The sequence below is a fragment of the Pseudorca crassidens genome, chromosome 3 (genome assembly GCF_039906515.1).
Source record: "Pseudorca crassidens isolate mPseCra1 chromosome 3, mPseCra1.hap1, whole genome shotgun sequence".
Lineage (NCBI taxonomy): Eukaryota > Metazoa > Chordata > Mammalia > Artiodactyla > Delphinidae > Pseudorca > Pseudorca crassidens.
The window spans coordinates 110066935-110094536 of record NC_090298.1 but is presented as its reverse complement, the minus strand read 5'-3'; the positions used below and the strand labels follow the sequence as shown (position 1 = coordinate 110094536).

The window sequence follows — 27602 nt, the reverse complement described above, 5'->3', positions numbered from 1 at the left end:
AGATAAACAGAAAAATGAAGGAGATGTCAAGACTTTTTCCTGAGCAATTGGAAGAATGGAGTTATCATTCTTCCAAAGCTATGGGAGGTGCAGGTTCTGGGCAAAAGTTTCTGGGTCATTTTAAGTTTCAGATGTCTATTAGATATTCAAGTGCAACTAGATATCCAGTAAGGCAGCTGAATATGAGTTTAAATGAGTTTGGACTGGAGACACATTTGAGGAGTCAGCACCTACAAGACTGTTAAAGGAGCTGTCAGTGCCCTCCCTCTGTCCCAAGAACTTCCAGTGTGCTCCAGCCCACTTCTAGCTGCTGCTGTTATCTATACCTCTGTCAAAAGGCTTTTTCTTACCTTTTCTTTTCTTTTTTTAAAAACTGTGGAAGGCAGCTCTTTGGAAGATGCACACAGAAAGCCAGTAGCTAACATGCCCTGGAATAGCCCTCAGTTAGTGACTCTTGGGACTTGGTATATATTGATAAATACCCCAGCTCTCTTGCTTCTCGGGTGGGATAATTTTGAGGCATACGTTTTGCCAAATTTCCCACGTTCCCTGTGGGATTAAACTCCAAATTGCCTACTACAGTAGCTGGTTTAAGAACACACTATTCATTGGCTGCCTTCTCTTCATTATAATTCCCCATATCCTACTGTTTACTTTTGCTTGAATCACTGTTTCAGGTTTTGCTTCTGGGAGAACTCAAACTAAGGTAATGATTTTTTTGTACTCTTATTTTTTTTTAATAGATTTATTTATATTTTTTGGCTGTGTTGGGTCTTCGTTGCTGCACGCGGGCTTTCTCTAGTTGTGGCGAGCAAGGGCTACTCTTCGTTGCAGTGCACGGGCTTCTCGTTGCACTGGCTTCTCTTGTTGTGGAGCACAGGCTCTAGGTGCGTGGGCTTCAGTAGTTGTGGCTTGTGGGCTCTAGAGCACAGGCTCAGTAGTTGTGACACATGGGCTTAGTTGCTCCCTGGCATGTGGGATATTCCTGGACCAGGGCTCAAACCCGTGTCCCCTGCATTAGCAGGTGGATCCTTCACCACTGTGCCACCAGGGGAGTCCCAAGATAATTTAAAGTTGTGAGACTGGATGAGGTCACCACGTAAGTGAGTGTGAGAAGAAAACAGTACAGACGCAGACTGGGCACTAAAGCAGGGCAACAACAAAAGGTCAGGGAAATATGGAACCAGCAAAGGAAACTGCATGTGCAGGGAGAAGGCAGAGTCCTATTTAGCCAGGGTTGGAGACTGTGAGAAAAGTTTGAGGACAGAAGAGGGACAAGACAGTTGAGGGTCTATGCAAGACAGTGATATAAGGATGGACCATGGAATTTAAGCTGTAAAAGGAGAGAAGTACAGGCATGAGGGAAGTGAAGAACTGAAAAAGTGGTAGAATCAATGGATTGACATCCTGGAGGGCTCAAAGAATTGCTGGAGCTGGAGATGCCAGGAGTGAACTGTAAAGATATGAGAAGTTGTTGGAGTGAGATACTTAAAACGGAGATATGGAGGGTTGCAGTTATTGTTGTTAAAGAACTGGACTCTAGAGTAAGACTACGGAGCGTCTCCTCACTGGAGGAAAGAGCAAGGATCTGAGAGGCCAGGGGGGTTGTATTAGATCATCATTTGGATTCTGAAATCACCGATGATTATGAAATTAGTATTAGGAGAATAATTCTCAACTGGGAGCTAAAATTGTCAATGAATAAGCAGGAGTGACCAGACTGGGGGCTAAAGATAACTGCAACAAGAAAGAGTAAACTGATGATATGAGGCTTTTCTTGAATACACACATAGCACATTTATGTGCCAGGCAGTTTTAAAAGTCACTTAATAAACTGAAAATGGATTAAAGACCTAAATGTAAGGCCAGACACTATAAAACTCTTAGAGGAAAACATAGGCAGAACACTCTATGACATAAATCACAGCAAGATCCTTTTTGTGACCCACCTCCTAGAGAAATGGAAATAAAAACAAAAATAAACAAATGGGACCTAATGAAACTTAAGAGCTTTTGCACAGCAAAGGAAACCATAAACCAGATGAAAAGACAACCCTCAGAATGGGAGAAAAGGTTTGCAAATGAAGCAACTGACAAAGGATTGATCTCCAAAATTTACAAGCAGCTCATGCAGCTCAATATCAAAAAAACAAACAACCCAATCCAAAAATGGGCAGAAGATCTAAACAGACATTTCTCCAAAGAAGATGTACAGATTGCCAACAAACACATGAAAGGATGCTCAACATCACGAATCATTAGAGAAATGCAAATCAAAACTACAATGAGGTATCACCTCACACCAGTCAGAATGGCCATCATCAAAAAATCTAGAAACAATAAATGCTGGAGAGGGTGTGGAGAAAGGGAACCCTCTTGCACTGTTGGTGGGAATGTAAATTGATACAGCCACTATGGAGAACAGTATGGAGGTTCCTTAAAAAACTAAAAATAGAACTACCATATGACCCAGCAATCCCACTACTGGGCATATAACCTAGAAAACCATAATTCAAAAAGAGTCATGTACCACAATGTTCATTGCAGCACTATTCACAATGGCCAGGACATGGAAGCAACCTAAGTGTCCATCAACAGATGAATAAAGAAGATGTGGCACATATATACAATGGAATATTACTCAGCCATAAAAAGAAATGAAATTGAGTTATTTGTAGTGAGGTGGGTGGACCTAGAGACTGTCATACAGAGTGAAGTAAGTCAGAAAGAGAAAAATACCATATGCTAACACATACATATGGAATCTAAAAAAAACCCAAAAATGGTTCTGAGGAACCTAGGGACAGGACAAGAATAAAGACACAGACGTAGAGAATGGACCTGAGGACATGGGGAGGGGTAAGGGTAAGCTGAGACGAAGTGAGAGAGTGGCACTGACATACATACACTACCAAACGTAAAATAGCTAGCTAGTGGGAAGCAGCCACATAGCACAGGGAGATCAGCTCCGTGCTTTGTGACCACCTAGAGGGGTGTTATAGGGAGGGTGGGAGGGAGCCGTAAGAGGGAGGGGATATGGGGATATATGTGTATGTATAGCTGATTCACTTTGTTATACAGCAGCAACTAACACAACAATGTAAAGCAGTTATACTCCAATAAAGATGTAAAAAAAAAAGTCATTTAATCCGCATAACAATGCTACAAGATAGGCGCCGTTTTAGATGCTTTTACAGATAGGGAAACAGGAGAAGGGGATAAATGACTTGCCCAAGGTCCCAAAGCTAGTAAATGGTGGTGCTAGAATTTAAGTAGAAATAGTGGTGCTAGAATTTAAGTCTGTGAGTCTGGCTCATATTCTTTACCTCCATACTGTGATGCCTATTCATCTCAAGTGTATGTGTGGGGTTAATGGAGGATGATGTAGAAGCAGCAATGAAAAGCTTAAAAATGGCACTAACACCACCTCCAAGCCCACTGATACAAGCGAAATGGGAGAGAAAGCCACTCTCTAAAGGGCTGTGAGGGAAGTCACATCGTCAGGGGAAACCAGACCTGAAATTGGGAAGTCTGTTTTAATTTGTAAATAACTTTGTTTCATTTGCCTGTATTTATCTTGTATTGCCTTGTCATTTCTTGTTGCAATGGCTAGAGCTTTCAAAAGTATGTTGACAGAAGCTACCTGTTTTTTTTATTTAATGGAAAATATTTCATCTTTTGCTATTAAGATGACTGTTAATTTTTAATTCATGACAAATAACACTAAAAATATTTTTATTCTTTGCAAAAGTATGAGTTTACTAAAGCTAGGAGATGTTGAATTTTATCAAATAATGGTCAGTGTTAGGTGTCTATCAGAATTTTTCCCCTTTGGCTTTATTATGGCGATGATTTGTAAACAGTTATCTTCTGAAATATTCTTGCATTCTTGGGATACAGACACCTTGGTTATTATGTATGTTTATTTTAATAGATGACTGGAATTGATTTGTTCTTAATTTATGAATTCTTGGATGTGTCCTCTGAGTGAGATTGGTCTGCTGTTTTTTTCTCATGGTACCTTTGTTGATATCATGCTAGTTTGGCTAATAATGGTGATTTTAGTTTTTCAAAGCTAATTAGGATGACTGAACATTGTCAGTCAGTGGACAAGAAGCAGGTGGCTGGAGTGGTGGCTCTGCTGCTTGGCCCTTTCATCCATGGACTGGGTAAGGGTCTGGATCAGACTTTCTCAACCAGCATTCTTTCTGTGAACCACAGAACATAAAAAATGGTAAGTAACCTTTTTTCAATTGTCTCAAGGATAGTAGTAACTCGTATATTACATACACAGAAATTGATTATATATACAGTGGATAGTGTGTTAGTTTTCTATTGCTGCTGTAACAAATAAGCACAAACTCAGCAGCTTAAAACAAGTATTATTCTCTTATGTAATTCTGAAGGCTAAAAGTCTGAAAATCAGTATACTGGGCTAAAAGTCAAGGTGTCAGCAGGGCTGGTTCCTTTTGGAGGCTCTGAGGGACGAGTCTGTTTCTTTGCCTTTTTCAGCTTCTAGTGGTTGCCAAGTGGTTCTTGGCTCCTAGTGATTGTGCCACATGACTGACAGACGGACTCTAAAAGTCTAATTCGAAAGTGCATCACTTGGTAGCATTCTGTGTGGAATGCTTGTGAAAGGCTTCAAGTTGTCAACTGGCAATTCCAGGGAAAGGGTATGATTAGGCTCTTATTAGAAACAACATCTGGAATGAAAATGAGGCCTGCTTTTCCAGGTCTGCTTGGACCCCACGGGGAGCCAGTTTTGACTTTGAGCGAGCTCTGCTTTCCTTCCACACCAGAGTTGCACACTTGGAGAGCAATCGGGATTCACGGTAAGGCCAAACTGATAAATAGCATAGACATATGGGAAAGTTACAGACTCCTTCATGAATGCAGGTCAGGCCCCAAGTGAAGAGAGGCCTTGCTCTTGGGCAGAGCTTTCCAAACGTGGACGTGCACAGTGGGGAACTTCCTCCCTCTAGAAAGAGCCCAGGTTTGGATGACTACCTAGTAGGGATATGTGGGGAGGGAAGACAGTGGGTATTGAGTTAGATAATTAAGGTTCTTTTCAAACCCTGAAGCCCCCATTCGACTACTTCAAATTTTAGTTGGGGAAACTGAGGCCCTGAGAGGGAGAGGTCACTTACCCAGATTTATAAAGTTAAGAGCAGAGCCAAATATTAATATTCAGTCATTTCTGTCATCTTCAGATATTAATACTGATAACACAGTTTTTTAAACCGTATCCAAAGAAATAAATAAAAGAAATAAATTTACAGGTAACACTTAACACTGACTTTTTAAATGCCCAAGCCATAAAGTATCCAGGCAGAGAACTGCTTCTCACTAATGCTTTGAGAAGTGAAAGGCGAGTAAGAAGCTTCAGGTCCCATAGACTCCTTCATCAGTGCTAGGAAGGGAAGCAGGGAAGCTGAGTCCAACTGTGCTGCTGTTGAGCCCCACAGGCCTGTCAGAGGCTGCCTGGAGGGGGAATGAAGTTCAGGGAATCAGTCCAAATTCCATGTGAAACAATTTTAATGATTTTCGAACCTCTCAGACATTAAAAACCCTAGACACAAGGCTCATTTGAAAGAACGTATTTTCATATTGACTCAATACCAGAAATAAGCAGTTGGCTGAGGACCCATGTTTCTAAGGCATATAAATCTTGAATGTTTTTAATGAACATTAGATCCTAGGGAACTAATACTGCATTTCACGATCTCTGAGCACTGATCAATGTTCTTCTTAATCCTGTAGAATTTCTCCACATATTCAGAACGCCCTAAGAGCTCCACAAAATCTTCATCATGAGTGATCACCAGAAGCTGGAAGTTACGCTGCTGTGAGCGACTTTTTATTATCCTGAAACAATATATTTATAACATTTTATTACTAAAGAACATACATAACCCTTCCTTTTATTTGAAAAAAGCACTGAGAACCTTGTCAGACACATAAATGTATGCTGTGTGTGATGACCAGGTTTTTCCTGTGCTGTGTGAGTATCAGGGAGGGCCTCTGACAGCCCTGCAGGAAGTGGCGGGGGGAAGGGGGGTGTGGATCCAGGCCTTCAGCCCAGCCAGGTAGCAGTCCCATCTCCTCTCCAGACAGTAGGGATGCATGACTCTTCACTCAGGTCTGGCTTAGAGACTGGTGAGAATACATGATCTAGTTTATTCTTAAAGCAGGTGGAAATGTTTAATTGAGTTTTCCTTAGTATCTGTGCTGCTCAATTTTCGGGGTCTGATTATTCCTTTGCCTGGGGTTTTCTTGACCTGATACTAGTTTTCTCTGGAAGAAAATTACATTAAAAAAAAAAAAGACAAAGGCTACAGGCAAGGGGAATAACACTGTGAGCCCCACTGCCTTCTTAGGAGCTGGGTCTACTTAGAATTCTGCCACCAACAGTCACTGGATGCATCATTGGTATGACACACAGGGGGCCTGAGTGGGTGTACTGAGAACATTTTTGCTCGTTATCTATGTGCTGAGGTAGTTACGCGTCTGAGACTTGAAAGACTTTTTCTTTTACCTAACCACTTATTTATCCCTTGCCTGGAGCTGGATGCACTTAGGTTTCAAAAGCACCAGCCCTTACTTGTTGGTCACACGGGACTACTGAGAGATGGCTGGAGAAAGGTGGCTCTGTGGCTGCTCAAGTCTCCTTCTGGTTCCATCCCTGCTATCACACAGGAAATGTTTTCTCTGCTAGAAGGAGTCTGTCTGGAGCAAGAAGTACCCGAAATAGCTTCTCTACCTCACAGAAAGTGCCTTTCCTCTGCCAGCACAGCCCATAAGCAAGGGCTGCCTATCCCTAGAGCGTGCACCCACCACAGGTGAACTATGGTAAAAAGTGTATGCAGTTCTACCCCCTGGATTCTACTTCACCAGTAATACACTTTTTGAGTAAGCACTGTCATTCCTCATAGATGCTGACACACGTGAGAAGCTGGGGAAATAGTCTAAAACCCACTGTCACTACCGTTACCACCTAGAAAGGCTTTAGCAGGGAATGCTAACTCCTGTACAGGACATGTGGGCCCCTCTGGTGGGTTTACAGGAAAACCAAACCAAGCCAGGAGACCCTCACCATGGGTTTCCCTATGAACACTCTTGGGGAGATGCAGGATGTGTCTGGGGTGGCTGTTCACCATGTAGTTCTTTTTTTAAGCATCTGAAGAATTACGATCCAGGTAAAGCCTAAGGTCTGGCAAAACCAGTTTCCTCAAGGAAGACACATCTGCAGAGGATTTTCATCATAGAATTCTCTTAACCTTACTTTAAAAACTATCATAACTTGGCCCCAAATTTGAGATACTTACTCAACCAGAGCATGTGCAAGAGATTCAATGTTTTCTCGGTCAAGATTTGTCGTTGGCTCATCCAAAGCAAGGATGCCACAGTTTAAGCAGAATGTTTCAGCCAGGGCTAGGCGAATGATGAGTGAGGCTAATACCTGGAACAAAAGCACCAGAGCTTAGCTGCACTGCACATTTTTCTCATTCACCTTAGAAGAGCAGGCAGACCTGGCATGATGTCTTTAGAAGGGAAAGGTGGGGCAATGTCACAGGATCACTGACCTTAGGTAAATCACTGCTCTTTTGTTTGGGAGAGCCTGGCACTGTGACCAAACGCTCATGCCGTTCCAGAAGGTGAACTATCATTTGCAATGAAATACAATGCTAAAAGCAGTGCTGACCCTGCACAAACACCTCACATCAGCTACAACAAAACTTCAAATTACAGACTTGAATCAGAAATGCATTAACATTTATCTGTAACTAGTAATTTTAATAATGCTATAAGATTAACAACCTTAAAAATTCATGACCTGGCTATTTTCCTGATAATGAGATTTGTTAGAAAACTTAGACAGACATAATACATTTTCCAGAGCCTCACAGACACCTTTTCTCTCAGAGACATCTTTAAATCTCTATGTTCTGTGAGATCTATGGCTCCCAAAGAGGCACCACTGCTCTAACCCACACTTAAATGTTTATGTGTATGATTCTGAGGGGGGAGAGGGAAAGGAAGGGAGGGGAAAAAGTACCAGGAGTACAGAAGTATGGTTTTATTTAAGCTTGACTGTAGGAAATCCAAGCAACCCAAACTATGAGGCACTTTTGTGGTTAATAGAAGCCTAATACTAAACTAGGCCACTGCTAAAGCCATCTGAGGGTACAAGGGACAAAGAATTAAGAGTGAAGAACTAGTTTAGGAAGTATACACTACTTTCTGTGTGAGATGTAATGCCCCCTCCACCACCCACCCCGATTTGTGAGTGAAGGAGCATCAGTGGGTGAGTTAGTGATTTTAGAGCAGTTTATAGCTTTGCTCTGACGCTGGCCCTTTGGGGATGGGTACTTCTGCTGCCACCTGCACCACCACCCACTCAGAGTGGGATATGACTGGAGCTCCTGGCCCACCTCTACCAAACCATTTGTCTATTCTGTCACCCAACACCAGGGAAGCAATTACTGCTAATTAATTTTTATAATTTGGAGTAGCTATAGGAAATCTGCTTTTGTTCAGAAAGTATTTTTAATCCAAACAGACATGTTTCAAACCATTTTCTCATTCATAATTACCACAAAAAATCATCAATGCAAGTAGGGGATACTGCCTGTAGATCACAAATTTGTCATTTTTGCAGACTATCATTAAGATAATAATCTGCAGATGCCTTATAAGTTGGTATCAGCTGTCCGGGTTGATGACAAAATGCATACATGCATAGAGTGTCTTTAAGCAAAAATTGCAAACCTTTTATGAAAGTAACTCTGGTAATGTGAGCATCCGTTTCTGGAACTATAAAATTTTGTTAAGAAAATCAGGGGTCCAGAGATGTTATCAAGTATAATGTTCTGCTTCTAATCTGAAAGGAGGAAGCTCAAAAACCTTTAACATCTTTTACAAACCAGCGCACAGTGAAAGAACCCAGCCTTGTACCCTAAGGATGCAGGTCCCACTTTCCCAACTCTTTGAAACTTTATTCCTCTGTGCTCTACATATCCAACCCAGGCTATCCTCCCAGAGCTTCCTGTAGAGCTAGATGGTCTGGCCCAGCACGAGTCCCTATGTATGTGGTGGGGGGGGACAGAGGCACCTGTGGGTATCAAAGCCTTTGACCCTGGCAGACCCTTCTTTTAGATGGTCCTCAGGCCCAAAGGCTAGGCTGGGAGTGGTGGTGAGGACTCAGTCCTATGATGAGGCTACCTTCTCAATTAGACTCTCACTTATTGTAATGCCTCATCTGGCTCAATCTAGGATCTGGTTTGCTAATACTGTATGTCACTGACTAAAACATGCCCTTCCCCCACCCTTTGACTTCTCTGAAATGAGGATGCATCTTACAATTACAATTGAATTTTTTCTTTCTTGGTGTCACATAAAATAGTGGTGTGTCTATAACTGATAACCCAGTAACCTTATTCTCATAAGGAGTGCTGTGGAACAATGAATGGTCTTCAACTTCTTGGTTTACATTTAGGCTATCCTGTGAGACTGTTTCAGGCCCCTCTTCTAAAAACCTACTTTACATAATGTTGCAGGAAATGCTGGTTAGAATTGAGAGAGTGTAATGAGAGTGACCGAGCCTGATTCACTTTCCATGGCAGCAAGGAGTGCTATAAGGAGCTTCCTACCATTCAAGGGCAACTTTGGGTGCTTCCACTGCACTGACAATGATTCCTCTTTTTCAATTCTCTGTGTACAGGTGGTTCCCTAGGCTCCTGAGATACCTGCCTTTTGTCCAGCACTGCATCGTCCTCGCATATCCAAGGGCGTGTCTCCCTTTAGCATCACCACTCGGTAGTTGTAATTCCGCCTTTTATCAGAAGCTGATACATTTTCATCGGCATCAGATCGAATTTCTATGTATTCAATATCTGACACAGAAAGAAGAAGATTTTAGGGGAACCTACACTCTGCAGCCTTTTGTCACTTGCAAACCTTATCAAAGTAAGTTACAAGCAACATGCGAGGCTGACATTACCAGAGGAAAACACTGGCTGGTTTGGAAACTTTTTCTCTGGTGATGAAGATTCCTGGCCAGAAGCAACCAGATGCCCCAACCCTCAGTCTCAGAGGTGCTTTTTTCTTAGTTCCCCTATTAAGAGTTTCCTCCTGATGGTTTTCTTCTTATCACATTTTGGCTTATCCCTATCTGCACTTCGACAGAACCTATTACGTCATCAACTAAATATAATGTGCACCATGGCCAAATCTGTAAGTCCTGTCAGGCTTTGGAATAGAAAACTTTGCATTTTTTTCTTGCTAAGAATTCTAAGATAAGAATTCTTAGAAAATCGGAAAGAGATGTTCAGAGAGGGGCCCAGAGGTAATACTGGCATGATGAGCAGTCTTATGAGGCAAGAGCTGGATACAGGGCTTTAGAAAGAGCATTCATGATACACCATGTTAATTACCTTGTCCACGATAGGTACTTCGCCAAAGGTCACGAATAATTTTGTTGATTTCTTCCATTTTCATACTGTGAAATTTCATTATTGCTCTGGAAAAAGCCATTGATACTTTAAAGATAACATATTATAACAATAAATTTAACAGTATATATTAAAAATATGCAATGTATAATAATGTATATAATAAGTAATATCATGAGATAAATTCCCCAATATTCTCAATGATAAAAGTAAAATATAGTAAGAGCTGGAAAAAATAAACAGAACCAAAACCTTGCTATTGGCTAGTATGGCAAACTCTCAGGCATATATAATTCCAGCACTCTGGAGTCCTTATCCTTCTCCATTTTCACTCTCTATGATATGACAAACACGCCCTTAAATGCTCAAATACTGTGAAAACTTCTGAAACAATTTTTTAGGAGACATTTCCTAGGCTTAATGGAAGGACTGTTTCCACTGATACCAACTGGTTATAGGAAGCCCTGCTGAACAGATGACAGTGAGTTGTTAAAGAGGGGACAGGAGATGTACAGGGTCCCTTAGTCTATGGGAAAATAGGTGAATCTCTGGAATTGCTGCCCTTTTTCTCTTCTATTATTATTAAGGTTGACCAAAGTCAACCTCTTAAGCTGCTTTTATTTCTCAGATCTGTGAGCTTTTTACCAACCAGAAGTGTTGGTTCGGAGAGGGTGATAAAGAGGCTTAAGCTGAGCTGAGCCTCAAAACTTTTATTTTCCCTTCCTAGTTGAAGATTCAGAAACCCTAACTCCAAATATGTGCATTAACTTTCTTTGACCATGGCACCCCTCTACCCCCAAAACACTCTTAAAATACTAGTAGTTTCGAAACACTAAAAAGGAGAAAAATGTCTGTAAAAACAAAAGTAGCCTGTCAAAATCTAACACTGTTCTTACTAGAGTCACCTTTAGTCAGAAAGCCCTTAGGTTATTTGGAAGTGGGTTTATGAATTAATAAATGTTGCACCAGTCACAAAAAGGCAAACATCACTGCCATTACCATACAAAGGATGTGAGGCGGACATACTTCCATTTACAAGTCTCTTATCTGATATATACAAAAAAAGAAACTGAACGTAATGCTACTGCCTCTGCAGAATCATTTCATGATCTTCCGGTTTACCAGCAAAAGAGAAAGAAATGACTCAACATAAATACATTTTAAATATCAGATGAAAGGACTGTGAAGTAATAAAAACCAGAGAAAACCATATTCCGCTTGTTGATGAGAATGCAACAAGTCTCCATTTTCTATTTTATACATCTATCTCAGTCTCAGATTTTATACTTCTGTCAAAAAGACAGAGACACAACTTCTAAGTATTTGTTTTAAAAAAAAAAAACCTCAGAGAATGTTCTTGAGACCAATCACGTAATGCTTAGCTTTACACATTATGATCTTGATTTTTCAAATGACTTTTCAAAAATGTCATCTTTCCATTCAAGTTAAAAATCTTCCATAATCAACATAAATAAGCACTCCCAATGTGGAGAACAAGCTCCAGGTGGGGCACAGATGTCCCAGGTGCACACACATAGCCTACACCACAGCTCCCTGGTACAACAGAGGTGGTGCATCCTCGCCCATGGGTAGGTCTGCTGAGAGACAACAATGCAGGAAAAAGCTCTAGTCCTTAGAGGGATCCAGACTCACCAACGATCATGGCAGACAGAGTGGATGCCCACTACTGTTGGCTGGACCATTCACTTATCTTTGTATTTTATCTCTCTGCTAATATGGAGCTTACAACCCCACTGTGCAATGATTACAGTAACTACATTAATCTACTTGAAGGAATAACAATGTAAGTGGCTACTAGTGATGAGCATTTACCTTATGTAAGGTACAATTATGCTAAATAATCATATTTTATCTCATTTAATCCTTACTACAATACTGAAAGTTAGATTTGGTTATCTCCATTTTACCATTAAGAAAATTGAGATTCTCTAACAATGAATTTTCTAAAAAAGAAATAAATCAATCCTGTTTACAACAGCATCAAAAACAATAAAGTACTTAGGAATAAATTTAAGGAGGTGAAAGATCTCTACTATGAAAACTACAAGACCCTGATTAAAGAAAATGAAGGCAGAAATAAATGGAAAGGCAGGAATTCCCTGGCACTCCAGTGGTTAGGACTCTGTGCTTTCACTGCTGAGGGCATGGGTTTGATCCCTGGCCAGGGAACTAAGATCCTACAAGACACGCAGCAGGGCCAAAAAATAAAATTTTAAAAAAGGAAAGGTATCTCATGTTCATGGATTGGAAGAATTAATATTGTTAAAATGTCAATACTACCCAAAGCCATCTATAGATACAATGCAATCCATATCAAGATTCCAATGGCATTTCTTACAGAAATAGAAAAAAACACTCCTAAAACTCATATGGAACCATGAAAGACCCCAAATAGCCAAACAAACACTGAGAAAGAACAACAAAGCAGGAGGTATCACACTTCCTGATTCCAAGCTATACTATAAAGCTATAGTAATTAAAATAGTATGGTACTCCCACACAACCTATGGACAATTAATCTATGACAAAGGAGGCAAGAACATACAATGGAGAAAAGACAGTCTCTTCAATAAGTGGTGCTGGGAAAACTGGACAGCTACATGTAAAAGAATGAAATTAGAACATTCTCTAACACCATATACAAAAATAAGCTCAAAATGGATTAAAGGCCTAAATGTAAGACCAGATACTATAAAACTTCTAGAGGAAAAACACAGGCAGAACACTCTCTGAAATAAATCACAGGGCTTCCCTGGTGGCGCAGGGGTTAAGAATCTGCCTGCCAGTGCAGGGGATATGGGTTCAATCCCTGGTCCGGGAAGATCCCACATGCCGTGGAGCAACTAAGCCCATGCACCACAACTACTGAGCCTACGCTCTAGAGCCTGCGAGCCACAACTACTGAGCCCAAGTGCCACGACTACTGAAGCCCATGTGCCTAGAGCCCATGCTCTGCAACGAGAGAAGCCACCGCAATGAGAAGCCCGTGCACTGCAACGAAGAGTAGCCCCCACTCCCCGCAACTAGAGAAAGTGTGCGCACAGCAACAAAGACCCAACACAGCCAAAAATAAATAATAAATAAAAACTAAAAAAAAAAAAATCACAGCAATACCTTTTTGGATCCATCTCCTAGAGTAATGAAAATAAAAATAAACAAATGGCACCTAATTAAACTTATGAGCTTTTGCACACAAAAGAAACGATAAAACGAAAAGACAACCCACAGAATGGGAGAAAATACTTACAAATGAAGCGACCAACAAGGGATTAATCTCCAAAATATACACACAGCTCATACAGTTCTGTATCAGAAAAACAAACAACCCAATCAAAAAATGGGTGGAAGATCTAAATAGACATTTCTCCAAAGAAGACATATAGATGACCAAAACACAACAGCCAAGATGCTCAAGGTCATTAATTATTAGAGAAATGCAAATCAATACTATGATGTATCACACCTCACACTGGTCAGAATGGCCATCATCAAAGTCTACAAATAATAAATGCAGGAGAGGATGTGGAGAAAAGGGAACCCTCCTACATTGTTGGTGGGAATGTAAATTGGTACAACCATTATGGAGAACAGTATGGAAGTTCCTTAAAAAACTAAAAATAGAACTACCATATGATCCAGCAATCCCGCTCCTGGGCATATATCTGGAGAAAAACATAATTTGAAAAGATACATGCACCCCAATGTTTGCTGCAGCACTATTTACTGACAAAGGAATGGATAAAGATGATGTGGTACATATATACAATGGAACATTATTCAGCCATAAAAAAGAATGAAATAATGCCATTTGCAGCAACACAGACCTAGAGATTTTCATACCAAGTGAAGTAAGCCAGACAAAGAATGACAAATATCATATGATATCACTTATATGTGGAATCTGAAAAAACAAAAAAGATTAAAATGAACTTATTTATAAAACAGAGAAAGACCCACAGATGTAGAAAACAAACTTACGGTTACCAAAGGGGAAGGGGGGAGGGGAGGGATAAATTAGGATGATGGGATTAACATATACACACTGCTATATGTAATATAGCTAACCACAACGACCTACTGTATAGCACAGGGAGCTATACTCAATGTTTTGTAATTACCTATAAGGAAAAAGAATCTGTAGGGGCTTCCCTGGTGGCACAGTGGTTAAGAATCCGCCTGCCAATGCAGGGGTCACAGGTTTGAGCCCTGGTCTGGGAAGATCCTACATGCCGCAGAGCAACTAGGCCCATGTGCCACAACTGCTAAGCCTGTACTCTAGAGCCCACGAGCCACAACTACTGAGCCCATGTGCCACAACTGCTAAAGCTTGTGTGCCTAGAGCCCATGCTCCACAACAAGAGAAGCCACCAAAATGAGGAGCCTGCACACCGCAACGAGGAGTGGCCCCCGCTTGCTGCAACTAGAGAAAGCCTGCACACAGCAACAAAGACCCAGTGCAGCCAAAAATAAGAAAATAAATAAATTCATATATATATATATATATATATATATATATAAAGACTCTGTAGAAGAATATGTATATGTATAACTGAATCACTGTGCTGTACACATGAAACTAACACAACATTGTAAATCAACTATATTTCAATATAAAAAAAAAAGACTTACAAAAAACCCCAGTATGGTACTGGCATAAAAACAGACAAACAGACCAAGAGAACACAATCGTCAGCCCAGAAATTAACCCAAGCACATATGGTAAACTAATATGTGACAAGGGAGCCAAAAATACTCAATGGAGAAAGGACAGTCTCTTCAATGATGGTGTTGGGAAAACTGGATATTCACATGTAAAAGAATGAAACTTGATCCCTATTTTACACCACTCACAAAAATAAACTCTAAATGGATCAAAGCCTTAAATGTAAAACCTGAAACTGTGAAACTCCTAGAAGAAAGCTCCTTGACATGGGTCTTGGTAATGATTCTTTGGGAATCACACCTTAACGCACAAGCAACAAAAAATAAACAAGTGGGACTACATCAAACTAAAAAGTTTTTGCACAGCAAAAGAAACCAACAACAAAGTGAAAAGACAACCTACAGAATGGGAAAAAATATTTGAAAACCATGTATTCGATAAGGGGTTAATATCCAAAACCCATAAAGAACCCATAAAACTTGGAAACAAACAAAAAATCCAATTTAAAAATGGGCAAAAGACCTGAATAGACATTTTTCCAAAGAAGTTATACGAATGGCCAACAGGTACATGAAAAAAGATGCTCACAGTCATTAGGGAAATGTAGATTAAAACCACAATGAGGGACTTCCCTGGTGGTCCAATGGAAAGAATCCGCCTTACAATGCAGGGGACGCAGGTTCGATCCCTGGTCAGGGAACTAAGATCCCACATGCTGCAGGGCAACTAAGCCCATGCGCCACAACTAGAGAGAGAAAACCCACACACCACAATGAAGAGCCATTGTGCTGCAACAGAAGATCCTGCGTGGTACAACTAAGACCTGATGCAACCAAAATAAAATAAAATAAATAAATAAAAAATCTTAAAAAAAAACAAAACACAATGAGGTATCACCTCACACCTCTTAGAACAGCCATCACCAGTAAGAGATAACAAATGACGGCATGGGTATGGAGAAAGGGAAACCCTTGTGCACTGTTGGTGGGATGGACTGTAAATTGGTACAGCCACTGTGGAAAACAGTATAGAGGTTCCTAAAAAAATTAAAACTAGAACTACCATATGCTCTAGCAATTCCACTTCTGGGAATATATCCAAAGGAAATGAAAACACTATCTTGAAAAGTTATCTGCACCCCTGTGCTCATAGCAGCATTGTTTACAATAGCTAAGACATGGAAAAAATCTAAGTGTCCATTGTTGGATGAATAGATAAAGAAGATGTGAAATATATACCTATATGTATCTATATCTATATATATCTATATAACATATCTCTATATACAGACATACACATACATACATACAATGGAATATCATTCAGCCATAAAAAACAAGGAAGTCCTACCATTGGGGACAACGTGGATGGACCTTGAAGGCATTATGTTAAAAGAAGTAAGTCAGACAGAAAAAGACAAGATCTCACTTATATGTGGAATTTAAAAACAAAACAGGGACTTTCCTGGTGGCGCAGTTGTTAAGAATCCGCCTGCCAATGTAGGCGACATGGGTTCAATCCCTGATCCAGGAAGATCCTACATGCCACAGAGCAACTCCTGTGCACCACAACTATATATTGTAGCATTATCTGTAGTAGCAAGCATTTAAAGGCTTCCTAATATGTCTATCAGTGGTTAAATAAAGTAGGTAATATCCATTTTATAGAATATTATGCAGCCATTAAAAATGATGAGTGATTTACATATATGAACATGATTTTCATCACATGGTAAAGTGGGAAAAAAAACAACAAAAAACACCTACAGTGTGATACTATTCACACAAAACAAAAAAGATTTGTGTGTACATACATGCAAAAGCACTGTGAAGGAAATGAAAATATGTCACCAATGTAATACTACTTAAGTGCTGAATAAATGTTAGACATTGTCACGGAAATGAACCGAAGCCCCAGCTTGAACCATGTTCTGTGATTTGCAGAATAATGGAGTAGAGGAAGCATAAATATCTGTAATACAAGGCTGAATGGGTTAAGTGGCACAAAATATTATGGTGTACAAAGGAAGGAAAAAATTACATGTTTGGGAAGGGCTCTATCAAGGTAACATTCAAAGGACGAGAAACAGCATAGTAAAATGCAAGGTGTCTTAAAGGAACAAAATTATTCAGTTTGGTTAGAATATAGTGAGTAGTGAGATGAAATGGGGAAGGCCAGGTGTGGAAGTCTTTCCTAAAATTAGAAGAGAATAGCTACCACCACCTTTAAGAAAATTAACCTGGTAGAAGTTTAACAGGGGTGGGAGGGATAACGAGATGGGGGAAGTTACCACAGTAATACAGGTAAGAGTTAAGGAGGGCTTGACTTAGGCATGGGCTGTGGAAGAAAAGCAGCTCTGAAACAGAACTGTGCAGGAACCCTGTGGGAGCTGACTGCTGACTGAACTATACAGACGCAAAGATTAACCTAACACACTTTTTAGCACTTGGACTTACAGGTAACTAACATTTAAGAATGACCTTGAAGGTCCATGACCTCTAGTAAACTATCATTCTGCTGAGGCAAAGATATAAATTTCCTGGGCTGGAAACTATTGTAGGTAAGTGGTCATCTGGCTGGTTGCATCAGCACCACCATGTGCCTGGAGTGTGCATGTCATTCAGTTAAATGCATATAGTACTAACTCATATTAAGTGTATGTTTTGTGAAAACTGATTCCCAAAATAAAATGAAAAGGTCTAAGATCTAAGAAAATAGTGATTTATAAATCAATCTTATATTTAAATATTCTTAAGAATCTGAAAAATTTCCTTGAAAATTTCAGTAACAATCTGTTGCATTTTATGAGGACAAATGATGGTTTTAGTGGTATTTATAATTTTGGTGATCCATGAAAGTCTTAGGATGTGATCCTCACAAATGACAAAGGCCTAATATATTTACTGTTTTAAGGGAGGCACAATGAGGCCAAAAGGCAGAAAGACAAATACCAGTGAAACTATTCTATATGATACTATAAGGGTAGTCACATGTCATTAAACATTTGTCTAAACCCACAGAATGTACACCACGAGTGAACCCTAATGTGAACTACAGATTTTGGTGAGTATGATGTGTGAATGTAGGTTGTTCAAATACACCACTCTGGTAAGGGATGTTGATAGTGGGGTAGGCTATGGTTGGGGTGGGGGGAGGCAGAGATATATGGGAAATCTCTGTACTTTCTGCTCAATTTTGCTGTGAATCTAACACTGCTCCAAAAAATAGTCTATTTAAAGAAGAGAGAAAGGGGTATGCACTAGTGTAGTATGTAGAGCTGTTTTCATCCATGCCCCTCCTTCCTTCTTCACACAGACACCTCCTTTGAATGCCAAGCTAACTATATACTATCCTTCAGCACCTCTTTGCACTATGGCTTCTGCCCCAGCAATTTCTAGATGACTTTCCTTTGTGTTCTAAGCTAACTGCCTCCACACTTGGACCTGTGATGAAAAGCTTCTGCAAGCCTCGGAGTTATCTACTTTCTAAGTACACATGGGTTCTAGCTTGATGGCACAAATGAAGCATATTAGGCATCCCCAGGACAGTAGTTCAGGGTTTTTACTGCTGCCCTGCTCTGAGGTCATTTTTAAAATCATCTCAAGACTTAGTCATTACCAGAGAACTGAATGCCTGAAAAAAGAGTCATTAGACCAAATGTCATTAGGTCATTAGTCATTAGGTAGACCAAAATCTCACCTGCCAGGAAAAGACCCTTCCAGCTCTTACATCTTTCGTATTTTAGCCATCTCCAGGACTCAAACTACTGAGGAAGGTTAGTTACCATTTTGCAAAATTTGAACTGGATTTCCTCATGTCTCAAGCTATTTCAGTAAATAAAATAATAATTAGAAGGGCCAAATATATGTGTGCCTCCTAATAAAAAAAAATTCATAAGTAGGATAAAAACAAATAAGTTCATGAAGATTATCCAAGCTGGACAAAAGCAGTAGAGAAGATTATACTTACAAAAGACATTTGCCAACAGTATTATCCTCATCTTTGTATATAAAATTGTACCAAACTATGAGATATACAGGTTGCCAAAAAATTGGCTAAGATCAATTTTGATTGAATACTCTTCCCTACTGTAGTTACCACCGTGAGAATTTCCTATCTCCCTACATTTAGGTCAGCGGAAGCCCTCTAGTATAAAGGAAGTGATATGATGAGTATCACATTCTACTGAGTATCACGTTCCAAACTAATAGTGGTTTTTATTACTTAGCACAATTTAAAATCCCTAACTTGCCAAACTTAAGTTGCACATTTAAAAGAAAAATGTCCTCTTTTTCTGGATAAAACCTTTAAGACTATTAAACGAATTTCCTGAAACACTTAAAACTGTTGAATTGCTGTATTTCCTTTAGCCAAACTCCCAAATATCAGCTTTTAAAATTCAGGCAATGGGTCACCCACTATTAACACAGTGCTTGATAAATATTTGGTTAAGAAAACCTGCGAGTGTGAAATGCCACCAGCTATCATTTGGTTTTGTAATCTACTTATTTGATGCTACAGGGGCTGCTGATGTGAAACTGTACTGTATCCAAGACAAGAATTAGAATGGTGGCCATGAGGTGAGTCCTGGTTAAAGGCCTCACCCCCAAGCTCTGCTTGAGTGTAAGAAGCCAGGCTCTGAAAAGACTCAAAGAGAGTTGGCTGCCTTGGACGCAAAACTTACATGTTTCCACTGAGTCTCAGAAGAAATATGACTTAATGTGCAACATTCCACATTTGGGGGAAAATGACAGTGGAACACTTTGGGGATAGGGCAGAACAGTGTACTTTGATATATTCCAAAATCACTTAATTTTAATTGATGTCTTCTTTTAAGGGGGTGGATAAGGGATAATAAATTCTAAATAATGGATGTTTTCCCCCTTCTTATCTAGTGTGTCTCTGACCATTAGCAATGCTTACAATCAGTGATTGTTTTAGATGATTACTAATAACAGATGGTAATCAGCTTTTGTTGAAAATGCACTGCTAATTTCCTGTGTTACCTTGAATAGACAGATGAATGCAACAATTACAATGACTACATGCTTCTTCTAAGAGGTGAAACAATATGGGAAATTTTGGACCTTACTTTCTTCTAGGTGAGAAGGCAAATTTAAGGCTCACAGTATAAACCTTAAGAAGATTTGCAAGCATAAGCCCACAAACACTCAATTTTGGAGAAATCGGTACCACTTCTTTTCTTCTCATTTAGAAGAACGCATCTGATAACCAGATAACAGAACTCAGTAAACAGCCTGACTTTGTTCCTTAGGCAAGCCTAAATTGCTGGAAAGCACCACTGTACCTCCCCACCCCCACAAGCTCCTGGCTGGCCCCATCAAGCTCCCTCACATGCCCTCACTCCGCTCAGTGTGATGCCTCTATGATTGAGGCACTTTTCTCTACTGAAAGGCCCTTCCTTCATTATTCATGGCCCAGGTCAAGTATAGACTATGCAGCACCTACCATGGTCTCCCCTATTGAACAGTTACCACTTTGCAGGAGGGACAGGGTATGATATTTCTGTCTTCCCAGAGTCCGCCAAGAGAAGACAGAACAGGGGTTTTTGAATGAACAGGTGCCTTATTGAGGGAATTCCTCTTGTTCCTGCTGTCAATGGCTCTCAGGGTCTGTAGGGATAGCAGGAGGGCTCCTAGGTATAGTTTTCTATTTAGTTAACACATGAAACCCCAGGTCTGCAGGTCAGTGTACTAAGAGGAAGAGCTACCTTGTAGCAGAATATGTGCACATAAAATTTAAGACAAAACCAACCTACATAATACCTAACTTGGCCCCTCTTGTCCCCTCTAGTTAGCACTCCATTTTTCTGCTCCTCTTCACAGCAGAATTTTTTAAAGAATTATCTATACTCACTGTCTCCATTTCTTACCACCCATTCTCTCCTCATCCAACTCTAAGGCTTCAGTTCCAACCATGCCACTGAGATTGCTCCCCAAAGTGATGAACACCCTCCATTTTATCAATTTCAAGGGTCACTTCTTAGTCCTTCATCTCATTTGACCTCTCAATAGCATTAGACTCCTGAAATACTTTCTGTACTTGGTTTTCAAGCTACCACGCCTTTAAAATTTTTCTTCTACTTCATCAGCTACTTTTTCACTGCATTTGTAAACATCGTGAGTTTTGGGACCCTTCCCATCTCTATCCACAGTTATTCCCTATGTAATCTCATTCCATGGCTTTAAATACTACAGATATGATGATAATTCCTAAATTTATACATTTCCCCTGAACTCTAGACTCCAGATTATACATCCAACTGCCTGCTTGACATCTCTACTTAGAAGTCTACAGGCACCTTAAACTTAAAGTGTCCAAAACAGAACTCTAGATTTTCCCCTCCCCAACCTTGCCCATTTTAGGGAATGGGAATTTGCTTTCCCAACATCCTACTGGTCAAGAAAACACATGTAGGATCAATTCTTCTTTCTTTTGCTTCTCCTCTCCTACATTCAATTCAGAAGCAAGGCCTGTCAACTCTATCTGCAAAACAAAAATGGAGTCCATCTACTTTTCTCCATTTCCACTGCTACCATCCTACACCAGTCCACCACTCTCTCCTGGGTGCCCCTATAATGCATTCTCCACACGGCAACAAGTGTGATTTCTTCAAACTATGAATCAGATTACGTTACCTCCCTGCTTCAAACCATCCAGTGACTTCCTATCACACTTAGAATAAAATCAAATTGTTAACCAGGCTGCAAGGCATGGCATACTCTGGGAACCATCTTCCTCTGACCTTATTCCCCTGCTCACTATTCTCCAGCCACGCTTGCCTTCTTTCTATTCCTTGGACACCTCATGTTTGTACTGGTCTTAGGGCCTCTGCATCAGCTACTCTCTCCATCTGGAATGCTTGCATCTCAGCTTTGTGCATATCTTGCTTCCTCTCATCAATCAGGTCCTAGCTTAAATGTCACATTCTCAGAAAGATTCTGCCTTAGAAAAGGCCTAAAGTAGCCCCTCAGTTATTCCCATCACCATAGTTAATTTTCACTGTTTATGGATTTATTTCTTAATTTTCTGTTTCTTCATCCCTGTATACTTAGTATACAGTATCTAGAACAGTAGAAAACATGTAAGCACTCAAATCTTAATTGAACAAAATCCTAATACATATGACAATATATATTATGCACATACACACTTTGCTAAGAAGGTATAAAATATATAAAAATAAGTTGACTATTGTGGCTCTAAACCAGGAAGTATGAGTTAATTAACAGTTAGGAAAACTTTCTATATAAATATTGGTATTAGTTTTTTAAAGGTTAAAAAAGGGTGGGGGGGGACCATGGTAGCAGCACAGCAGAGTGGGAATATAAAGGCCTTAGTTCTGAGATCTAATTTATCTCAACCATTTAGCTGGGTAATCTTGGACAGTCTTCTTAATCTCTCTGATGAATACTTGCCCTTTACAGGTAGATGCCCGAATTCAATTAGATTATGGCTAACACATATTAAGTAATGAATTAATATTAGTATCTCCTCTGCAGAGCCCCCGCCATTGAGAAATTTAGTCTTAAAGCATGTTTAAATAGAAACAACAGAAACCTACGTTTTCTTGGTCAAGTTCCTTAGTGCTCTTAAGAAATAGAGAATTTAACAATATACATTAAAGAATGTAACACTGGGGCTTCCCTGGTGGCACAGTGGTTAAAACTCTGCACTCCCAAAGCAGGGACCCTGGGTTCGATCCCTGGTCAGGGAACTAGATCCCACATGCATGCCGTAACTAAGGGTCTGCATGCCACAACTAAGGAGCCTGCCTGCTGCAACCAAGACCCAGCGCAACCAAATGAATAAATAAAAAATAAAGAATGTAACATGACAAAGAAAGCTGGACTAAATGGCCTGTAAATTTCCCTTTTAATTCTGACTCTATACTGAATGCTATAATGGACTTAAAAAAAAAAAGGGGGGGGGCTTCCCTGGTGGCGCAGTGGTTGAGAGTCCGCCTGCCGATGCAGGGGATGCGGGTTCGTTCCCCGGTCCAGGAAGATCCCACATGCCGCGGAGCGGCTGGGCCCGTGAGCCATGGCCGCTAAGCCTGTGTGTCCGGAGCCTGTGCTCCGCAGCGGCAGAGGCCACAGCGGTGAGAGGCCCGCGTACCGCAAAAATAAATAAATAAATAAATAAATAAGTAAATAAAAGGTTTCCATTTCATATATAAGGAAACTGAAGCTCAGGGTATTTAAGTAATTTGCTAAAGGTCAACAGTCAGATTCAGATTCAGGTAGTCTCTAGAGACAATACTTTTAACCACGGATTATGGATTTTTCAGGATTCAAGATGATGAAATTTATCAACTTTTACACAAACATTTCTTGCTGTTTAAAACTCAGTTCAATTTTTTCGTCAAAAACAACTTAAGTCATCCTATTCTGTACAGTAGATTTTTACTGATAAAAATCGAGTTTGATTTTTGTCTCTTCAAATAAACTTGCCAGTAAGGACTGGGTTTCCTATTCCTTAGTGCTCAACAAATGTTTGGTAAGTTTACCGCACACATAGCATCAGTTGGTAAAGAACTCAAGAAGTAAAAAGCCTTCTAAAGGCATATATACCTATAGCTGGAAAGACTAAAAGGAATTATGGAATTTTTTTTTAAAAAAAGACAAATGTTATGTATGAATAGTCTACCAGGCAAGGAATTTTTTTTGGCCGTGGCACAGCATATGGGATCTTCATACCCCAACCAGCGATCGAACCCAAGCCGCCTGCAGTGGAAGCGCCAAGTCTTAACCACTGGACCACCAGGGAAGTCCAGGAGGCAAGGATTCTTTAGTAATGTCTTGCTTATGCTCTTATTTCAAAACATTAAATTTCAACAATTTAAACTGTTGGATCTAAAAATCTAGGAGAGATTTCAATATTTGAAGAGGTTTAAAAAAAAAAAGTTTCCGGGCTTCCCTGGTGGCACAGTGGTTGAGAGTCCACCTGCCGATGCAGGGGACACGGGTTCGTGCCCCGGTCCGGGAAGATCCCACGTGCCGCGGAGCAGCTGGGCCCGTGAGCCATGGCCGCTGAGCCTGCGCGTCCGGAGCCTGTGCTCTGCAACGGGAGAGGCCACAACAGTGAGAGGCCCGCGTACCGCAAAAAAAAAAAAAAAAAAAATATTTCCACTTGGTACAGACATACATACCTATGAGCCTTTCTGGACCCAAGGAACATTGTAATGTTAACTTATTCACTCACAGTGAAAGACGACAAAAGATGTGTCCCTCCAAAAGTCATTGTAGAAGTCGAACTTAATCCAACAAAAATCTTATTAGTATTTATTTTTGAAAATAACATAACTGGCTCAGTTCCAATTTTCACTTATCTTAAAAGACTATGTACTTTCCAAAATTTGTATTGCCAGAGTTATAGCTAGGTGATTCTGGGGCCACCTTTGCTATCATCGTTAACTAAAAGAATCCTCATACTGAAAAGTGGGTCTTCCTGTCCTCCTGAGCCTTGTGGTCTGAATGCCACTGCTGAGGCTGGTCTGTTCACTATGCTCTTTCCAGAGGAAGCCTTAAAAGAGAAGAGACGCTGTCTGTGTACTTCTCTTAGCACTGAAGAGGATATTTTCCTTTTTAGAAAACAACAACAGATAAAATCTAAGGTGACTGATAATTCTCCTGCTACAAATACCTAGAAATGCTAGACAGGTTTATAACAAAATTTATTTTACATTATAGCTGAGTTTACAAGAAAGAAAGGCAAATCCCTACATGGTGGAAACAAAGATGGAACTAAAAACCAGAACGGTCAATGTGTGATATGATACCACAGATGAATTTAGTTATTATTTTCATAACCCAGAGTTTCAGTATTATAACCCAGGACAGAAGATGAGGCATAGGACCCAACTGAGGCAGAAAGAAGTGACTCCCAACATAAAGGCTGAGACTCTTGAACAGCAACCGTCAATAAAAGAGTGGAAAATTAATAATTTGTGAGTTCAAAGTACTGGGCAAATGCCTTACATGGGTTTAAGGTCCTCTGTTATACCACCAGTGTAGTTCAGGAACTCCCAAATTGAAAAATTAACATAAAAACTAGACTTAGGCCAGTGTTATCCCAGAGTGCCCAGCAGATACAAAACAAATCTCTGTGTGGAAGGACATCCACACAAAAAGGTCACAAGGGCGCTTCATAGGAAAAAAAAAAAAAGCACTACTAAAGATGAGCTTACAATTAAACACTACATGAAACCCAAGAAATACCTCACTAGGGCTAGAATCAGCACACAAAATAGTAGAAAGAGACTCCTAAAAATGCGAAATAAAAATGATAATGTGGGGACTTCCCTGGTGGTTAAGAATGCAAGGGAAATGGGTTCTACCCCTGGTCCGGGAAGATCCCACGTGCTGCAGAGCAGCTAAGCCTGTGCACCACAACTACTGAGGCTGCACTCTAGAGCCAGCATGCTGCAACTACTGAAGCCCACATGCCTAGAGCCTGTGCTCTGCAACAAGAGAAGCCACTGGCATGAGAAGCCCGCACACCACAACAAAGAGTAACCCCTGCTCACTGCAACTAGACAAAGCCCTCATGCAGCAACAAAGACCCAAAATCCCCCCCAAAAATAAAATAATTTTTAAAAAATGACAATGTGAAAGAATATGAAATATGTATACTTAAAATGAGTAAAGACATACAAGAAGGAATCAAAACACTAAGGAAAAAATACATTATGAGAAAAAGAAAAATTTCTGAAAATGAATAAAATAGAACTTATAGGGCTTCCCTGGTGGCGCAGTGGTTGAGAGTCCGCCTGCCGATGCAGGGGACACGGGTTCGTGCCCTGGTCTGGGAAGAACCCATATGCCACCAAGCGGCTGCGCCTGTGAGCCATGGCCGCTGAGCCTGTGCGTCCAGAGCCTGTGCTCCGCAACGGGAGAGGCCACAACAGTGAGAGGCCCGTGTACTGCAAAAAAAAAAAAAAAAAAAAAAAAAAAAAATAGAACTTATAGAATTGAATAATACCTTGAAATGAAAAGTTAATTTTAAAAGGACAACTCAATAGGCAGTATAAGCAGCAGCTAAAGAATCTGTGCACTGGAAGGTATTTATGAGGAAGTTACCCAGTGTATTACCAGTATATTCAAGAGGAGTTAAGCAATATGGAAGGAAGAGAATGAGAAGGTTTATTTATGTCTAATGAGAAATGAAGGAGAGGATAATAGTAAGAAATGGGGCAAGGATAATACTTGAAGAGATAATATATGAGAATTTTCCAAAATTAATAAAAGGTATCAACCCTCAAATCAATAGGCATAATTTCTGAATAGAACTAAAACTAAACCTACATCTAGACACACTCTAAAAAAAATGCAGAATACTGGAGACAAGGGAAAAATATTAAAAGAACCAGAGAAAAAAGGCAGATTACCTCCAAAGGAATAATTAGAATGATTTCTCAACAGCAACCATGGAGGTCAGGAAAAAATGGAATATTTTCAAAGTACTCAAAGAAAAAAAAAACCTTTCAATCTAGAACCTATGCTCAGCTAAACTATCAAGACTGAGAGCAAAGACTTTTCAAAGACTGGAAGAGAATTTACTACTAACAATCCTTCACTGAAAAAAATTATTAAAGGATGTACTTCAAAAAAATAAAATTAAAGAGACAGAGTAACTGAAGCTAAAGAAGGAAGGAGTGGGATTCATAAGAAATTGGTAAACATATGCGGGCTTATCCAAATAAGCACTGACTATGAAACCATAACATTAATTATTACTAATTTGAGATGATATAAAAACAAGGTAAAATGAAAATACCAGACAATAGAAACACAGCAGATAGGAGAAATTAATTTAACATTCAAGCAGAAGATAAAGCAAGTCATATTAGAGACATGGTTCTTAAACTTTGATGTGCATCATAATCACCTGGAAGGCCTGTTAAAACACAGCCTGTTGAGCCTTGTCCCTAACATTTCTGAACTAACAGGTCTGGAGTAGAAAGTGAGAATTTTCATTTCTAACAAGTTCCAAAGTGATGCTGATAATGTTGCTCCAGGACCCCTTTGGGAATCAATACATTTGATTTCTTTTAGGTCGAATATGCATGTTAAAAAATTAAAGGTAAACACCCAAATAACTAAAGTATAATATATCATTTACAACCCAAAGAAGGGAAAAAGGAGGAATAAAGAAAAATCAATCAATCCCATAGAAGTCAGGAAAGTAGAAAAAAAATAGAAATAAATATAACTAAGTAATCAATCACAATGAAATGAACGGACTAAATTCACTAGTTAAAAGACAAAAGATGGGGGCTTCCCTGGTGGCTCAGTGGTTGAGAGTCCACCTGCCGATGCAGGGGACGTGGGTTCATGCCCCGGTCCGGGAAGATCCCGCATGCCACGGAGCGGCTGGGCCCGTGAGCCATGGCCGCTGAGCCTGCACGTCCAGAGCCTGTGCTCTGCAACGGGAGAGGCCACAAC

At 40.1% G+C, this 27602-nt stretch overlaps 1 protein-coding gene across 12 annotated transcripts in view; it reads right to left on the bottom strand.

Annotated features, from left to right (window-relative positions):
* Positions 1–5517: 5517 nt before the first annotated feature.
* Positions 5518–27602, bottom strand: part of RAD50 (RAD50 double strand break repair protein) — a 234214-nt gene continuing 212129 nt past the window's right edge. For 10 of the 12 annotated variants that reach the window (XM_067731700.1, XM_067731702.1, XM_067731704.1 and 7 more), the window contains 4 exons: positions 10434–10519; positions 9751–9893; positions 7326–7459; positions 5518–5865 (listed from right to left, as the gene is read on the bottom strand). In XM_067731700.1, the coding sequence (XP_067587801.1) occupies positions 5679–5865; positions 7326–7459; positions 9751–9893; positions 10434–10519 (550 nt within the window). In that variant the 3' untranslated portion in view covers positions 5518–5678. Of the gene's footprint in view, positions 5866–7325; positions 7460–9750; positions 9894–10433; positions 10520–13719; positions 13777–25872; positions 26081–27602 lie in introns of those variants that run through there. The other 2 variants (XM_067731708.1, XM_067731706.1) reach the window with 2 other exon arrangements.